Below are 6,236 nucleotides of genomic sequence, written 5' to 3'. Positions count from 1 at the left end.
TGGGGGGGGGAAGGAAAAACTACCAAAAAAACCCCCAAGTGCTGCGGGTATAGCGGATATAGCTCACCATAGAGGGTATAATCTCCAGCTTTCTTATGTCCTCAGGCACCCCTGAGACTTCAACCTTCCCACCATTGTTAGGGGACCTGGTTAGCCTCCAGCCTTCCTGATTCCTGACAACCTTAACAGACGGAGAGGCCACCAGACCCCCTCAGGGGGCAAATTGACCCCGGACTTCACCTCCAACAGGGCCAGAGCTGGCCCACGCCCCAACATGGCCTACTGCAGTGCACTTTCCTGAACACCTGGATCTGTTCTTTAGGCCAGGCCTTCCTGGCATGCTCTGTCCTGTCCAGCCTGGGCAGCCCCAAGCCCCGGGCCTGCCTGCTGCCTTCAGGCTGGGTGGTGTCCCTGGCTGGAAGGAAGGGCTGCTCTTGCTCTCCAGACCCAGCCTTTTGGTCTAATCCAGGACTGGCTTTCTTGCAGGCTAGGCATGAGGCTTCCCCTGCACCCTTCATGCCCCTCCCTGTGGCTGTGCAGCGAGTGATCTTGAGCTGCCTACTTTTCCAAGCCTGGGATTGCTGGCACTTTCATGCTGCCAACTGTCCTAGCACAGAGCTGTCTTTTCTCAGAAGCCCATGTGACTTTTTTTTTTTTTTTTTTTTGACTGGCTCAGGATTCCTTCGGGGCAGGTCTTGCTTGAGGTTCAGGGGATGGAACCACAGCATCCTGATTGCTTTGTTTAAGCAGTCACTTAAACAGCTGAGCTAATGGGCAGTGCCCCCCCCCCATGAGACTTCTGAGCCATGGCTCATCCTTGAGATGCACTAGGAGACAGGCACAGGTGGCTTCCAGCAGATTAGAGAGACAGGGATTCTTGTTAACCGTGAAGTCCTACAGTCCTACACTGGTGGTTTCGGTGGCCTTTCTCAGGGCAGCTTTTGCTCTTCTTCCCACCTCTTTCGTGGAGCCACTGGCATCTCCACCTGTCACTCCCTGAGGACATGCTGCAGGAAAGGGGGTGCTGAGAAAGACTCCCTTACCAGCAATCAGCCAGGGCCTGGGGCCTTTAGGACCCTATGGACTGTGAGGTCAGCCAGCCCTGGGCAGGGACTCAGCAGATTCCCTCCTTCTGTGGCCCCCTGCACCCCTACATCTGGCCTGTTACCCCATAGCACAGAGCCTGATGCCACAATATCTTGGCCCCACCACCTCTCTGTAGCAGTCTGGCCCTGCTGCTAGGCTGGACACTCCTGTGAGGATCTGACCTGGTTCCAGTCATGCTCACACCTTTGATGACCCCACAGACTGCATTTAGCTTGGCCTTCCATGCCTTCCGATAGTGGGGAGATAGGGTGGAGGGGAGCTACACATCTCTTTCATGCCATTTCTTGTTGTCCCTCACTTGCAGCACCATCCCTCAGATCTTTCCCAGGGCAGTAACTGGGAAAGTTCCCTCTGCCAGCAAACCCAGTCCCTGCCCTTCTCTAAGGGCATCATGCTGCTTGTTTCTTCCACCTGCCCTCTTGGGAGCAGGAACTTGGATGAGAGGTGGTGCCAGCAGGAAGGCTGATGTCACCACTGGGAGGGACAGAGAAGAGAAGCCCAGGGACCACCCTTGAGTAGAGTCGCAGGACCCAGATGCTCAGGGCCAGTTACTGAGCCCACACCCCTGAATCCCATTAGAGTTGGACTTCCAGAGCCAGGCAGTGCACACACCTGTAATCCCCGGTAGTCAGAGGCTGGGGTGGAAGGATACAAGTTCCAGGCCAGCCTGGGCAACTTGGAGAGACCCTGCCTCAAAATTAAAACAGTAAAAGAGCTAGAGATGTAGCTCAGTGATAAAGCATTTGCTTGTGAAAGAGACTCTGAGTCCCATCCCCAGCACTGTGACAGAGAGGGAGAGGAACAAATATGGATTCATTGAGAAGGTAGGAAGAGGTCTGGGGAGGACTGGAATTGTTCTTAAATCACATTAAGAGGTGGAGTGAGTCTTCCAGTGCCCACTACCTTGGCCCTCCCAGGGATGACTCTGCAGTCCTGTCTGGCCAGCCAGAGCCCATTCTGCAGGAGATGTTGCCTGGGCCAGGGTTCTCACATTCCTGGAAGCTCTTTCTGGAGCCATTTGGGCCCCTGGTCCCTGGAGCAGTGCTGGCCCCAGGCTTCTTCCTCCCCCTGAAGCCCCACAAAGGTGTATTTTGGAGCCCCTCAAACTTTGAGCCTGTACTAACCTGTCCTTCCCCACTTCTGGCCACAACCCTGCCTTGCTGTCCCGAGACTTGGACCTGACCGCATCTCATCACTTGAGACACGTTCCCAGTTAAGTAGGCATAACTCTACCTCTCCCCAGGCTTGATGTGAACATGACAGCCCAAGGTCACCAGGGGGCAGTCTTGCTATCCAATGTCATTTCTAACTGGGTAGCTAGTGTAGGAACCCAATAGACAGACTCTCTGGGACAGACTCTCTAGGGCCTGGCCAGGGCATGGAGGTGACCAGAAGACTGCTGGGGGCACTGCCCAGGAAGGAGTGGCACACTTAAAATGGGCCTGGACAGTCTTGGCTGACCAGGTGCTAGAAGGGTGGGGACCCTGGGCAGTGTCCTGGCTCAGCCCCATGCTGCTAGCTGGACTGGCAGTTATTCCTAGAAGTATTTCCCCCTTGGCTTCCTTCCAGGTCCAGCCAGGCCTCCCAGGGTCCCCCTGATCTGGCCTGATGCCTACCCCAGATGTGGGCACTGGACTGAGGATCACAGCAGCGTACAGGAGCCAAGAGGTTGGTGTGTGTGGTATGAGCAAGGCCCTATTGGGAAAACAGGATCAAGGGGAGAATATGGGCCAGACTTGGGGTCTGAGGCATTGCAGGTAGGGCTGGTGCTGGGTCCCTGGAATTCTTGGAGAATTGGAGTCTGGGCTCCAGGCACCCACCCCATCCCTCAGAGCTCTTCCTGGGCCTGCTGCAACATGGTGGTGGATGGGTGGGGGCAGACAAAGGTGAGGTTAAGGCAGGTGTGACTGCTCCTACCTGGGCCAGTCAAGGCAAGCCCCTGGAACCACTGGGCTCCCTTGTCAAAAGGATCATTGTCTCTCTTGACCCAAACCCAGACCACACCCCTTGCTCCGCAGGGATGGAGGCGTTGAGCGCCAGTGCTTCACGCTCAGCCTCATCAGAGGATGAGCCCTTTGACTGGGCAGCCTCATCAAAAAGCCACCTGATGGCCAGGCCTGGTTGTGCATTCCTATAATCACTCAGGAGGCTGAGGCCAGCCTAAACTGACCTACATAAGGAGACTTGTCATACACACACACACACACACACACACACACACACACAAGAAAAGCTACCTAATGGTGGCACACACCTGAAATCTCAGCACTTGGGAAGCTGAGACAGGAGGATCACTAAAAGTCTTAACTGCAATGAGAATCTTTGTCAAATAAATATTAAAAAATAAATATGAGACCTGTCTCAAAAAACCCAAAAACCCAAACCCCCTCAAAACCACCTGAAGCTGCTACACCTGCCACACCATCATGCTCCTGCCCCTCTCTGGGAGGATAATAAAACAGGTAACGGAAATTAAGCTGCCAGGATTTCCCCTCCTCTAACCCTTTTCCCTTACCCAGCTTAGGCCCTTGGATGCCCATGCTGGGACAGGTGCTTTTCCGGAATTCCTGGGCCCCACTCTTGGCCCTTGAGAGCCCTAATTGCCAGGTTGCAGCCATTCCCTCTTTTCTTCATGGATGTGATACAGGGCTGTGTCCCCAGGGCCCAGCAGGGGTCAGCACACAGCAGGTCCTCGACAAGGTGAGAATTGGGGAGGCCCTCAGGGCACGCACATCAGACCCCCCCCCCCACACACCAGGGTCTTAAAAAGTTATTAAGCAGGTGGTATGTGTTTTATTTGAGAAAAACAGAAGACACATGTATCAAAAGAGTACAGATAATGGAGGAGGATGGCCAGTGACAGCTACAAGGGGTGGGCAGTAGGGACACAGTCTCTACTTGGCTCCAGCCTGCTCGGACTTCCCAGCCTCTGGACCTCCAAGCTGGGCACGAGCCTCGAAGGTGACAGGGATGGTGATCTCCGCCGACTGCGTCACTGCCTTGGGAATCGGGGCCTCCACGGTGAGTGTGCCCTCAGGGGATAGGGAGGAAGAGACCAGGGTGGGGTCCACACCTGGGGGCAGCCTGGAAGTGCAGAGAAAGCAAGCAAGCATCAACACACCCCGTCCTGTTCCCTGGGTCTTCCCCTCCGAAGTCCCAGCTCCGTTCCCACCCTACAAACCACGAGTCACCCCAGGACTCACGTGTACTTCCGGGTGAAGCAGCGGGAGATGTAGCCATGCTCGTCCTGTCTCTCTTCGTGTTTGCCTGCGGAAGGTTGGAAAGAGGTCAGAGGCTGTGGGAGTCCCTATAGTCCATGCTGGCCAGGAGCCTCACCACCTGCTCTGGGGGAGGTGGATCTCAAGGCAGACATATTGTTTGAGGCGTATGCGGAAAGGGGGATTGTCGAACCGGACAGCTTCCTAAAACTTTCGGGAAAGTTCGATCTAGGGCTTGGGGGACCGGTGGGGGTGCGGCGCACGCCCCGGAGGGGCCGGGAACGCGCAGGCGCACAGTGCGGCGCACAGGGCGACGCACACGCCCCCTCTGGGCCGGAGTTAGGTAGGCGACCCAGACCGAGCCAAGAGAGGAGCTGTTTATTCGACCAGGGGTCTCGGAAAGACTGGGGGTCTCAGATGGAAGAGGCGCTGTTTGTTTCTCTGTAGGGGCCTTAGGAGCGCGCCGTACCCCGCGTTCCGAGGCAGGAGAAGTGGGCTAGGAGCAGGGCGCGCACCCCCGTCCCCGGCTTTCAGCACCCTATCCCGGACCCCTGGGAAACCCGCAGGGCCAGCACGGGGTCCTCACCGGTGATCTCCACCACGCCGTCCTTGGTCTTCACTGTCAGCTCCTCCGGGGCGAAGTGGTTAACGTCCAGGGACACTCTCCAGCGGTCCGGCGTCTGCCGGATCTCCGAGACGCCGCTGCTCAGCTGCCGGCTCAGTGCGCGGCTGTAGGCTGGCGCGACCTCGGCGGCGGCGGGGGGCAGCGGGCGCACGTAGCCCGGCCATCCCCCGAACCACTGTGACCACTCCTCTGGCAGCCGTGGCATCCCGAAGGCCTGGTCGAAGAGGCGGCTGTGAGCCGGGTACCAGTCGCGGAAAGGGTCCCAGCTGGAACTCCGCAGGAAGGAGAAGGGCACGCGGCGCTCAGTCATGCTGGATCGGGTCGACTTCTCTCCACTACGCGCGTCGGGCAGACTTAGAAGTGTTGGAGCGAGGACCCTGGGCTGCGCTTTTATAGGTCTCCAGCCGGGTATTTTTAGCAGGCGGTGCTTCAAGGTCTCTATTAATGGCAATGACCAGCAGGGAGCTGCCCCTCCCCCTGCATTCCCCACCTCCCGGGACTCACTCTGGCTTGCTAGGGGCAGCGGGCGGGGCGAGGAAGGTTCTGCCCACATCTGGAAACTTCCCTTGAGAAAGAAAACAAATGACCCGCATCGGGGCTGGAATGGTGCCGGGTTTTGGAATTGGCAGAGCCAGACATTTTTTTCACCCGGTACTGAAGAATGAGCCCATGGCCCTTTCGCACTGAGATACATCCTCAACTACTTTTTTTTTTTTTTTTTCTTTTTGGGACAGGGTCTCGCTATGCAGTTCAGGCGGCCTTAAGCTCACTTTGTGGCTGAGCTGGTCTCACTCGCAAAGATTCTCCAGCCTCAGCTTCCCAAGTGTTTTGATTACAGGCGTGCGCCATCACACCCGACTACTTCTGTTATGTTTTGCGTTTTTGAGACAAAGGCTCACCAGGTTACCAAGGTTTGGTCCAATTTTAGCATCCTGCCTCAGCCTCCTAGAATGCAGAATTAGGTTCACCACCACCCTCACTGTCAGAGCCAGCTTGAACCACAAGGGGCTTGTGATGGCGTTGACATAGAGCAGCCGGGTGCGGTCGGTCATGAGGAGTGTGTACTCCAGGACCAGAATTGCTTGAGTTCACTGAGCCTGGTGACCTTGTGCAAGTTAGGCTGTGCCTTAGTTTACCCACTGGAACTCAGCGATGCTACTACTGCAGAAGTCTTTGGGTTGGCTTGAGGATTGCTGAGTTCATCCGAAGGAAGATGTTAGCCTGGGGCATGGTGCGTAGTAATTGTTAGTTACAGTTATCTCTCTGGAATTGGAGGGTTGGTGGGG

General features: G+C 56.3%; 1 protein-coding gene across 1 annotated transcript; it reads right to left on the bottom strand.

Annotated features, from left to right (window-relative positions):
• Window positions 1-3,872: 3,872 nt before the first annotated feature.
• On the bottom strand, window positions 3,873-5,331 carry Hspb1 (heat shock protein family B (small) member 1). Its single transcript, XM_004630450.2, has 3 exons — window positions 4,912-5,331; window positions 4,311-4,374; window positions 3,873-4,191 (listed from the first exon to the last, which is right to left on the bottom strand). The coding sequence occupies exons 1-3, from the start codon at window positions 5,258-5,260 to the stop codon at window positions 4,002-4,004; spliced, it is 603 nt and encodes a 200-aa protein (XP_004630507.1). The 5' UTR covers window positions 5,261-5,331; the 3' UTR covers window positions 3,873-4,001.
• Window positions 5,332-6,236: the final 905 nt, after the last annotated feature.

Source organism: Octodon degus, unplaced genomic scaffold (genome assembly GCF_000260255.1).
Source record: "Octodon degus isolate 3935 unplaced genomic scaffold, OctDeg1.0 scaffold00035, whole genome shotgun sequence".
NCBI lineage: Eukaryota > Metazoa > Chordata > Mammalia > Rodentia > Octodontidae > Octodon > Octodon degus.
This window is presented reverse-complemented; position numbering and strand designations above follow the sequence as displayed.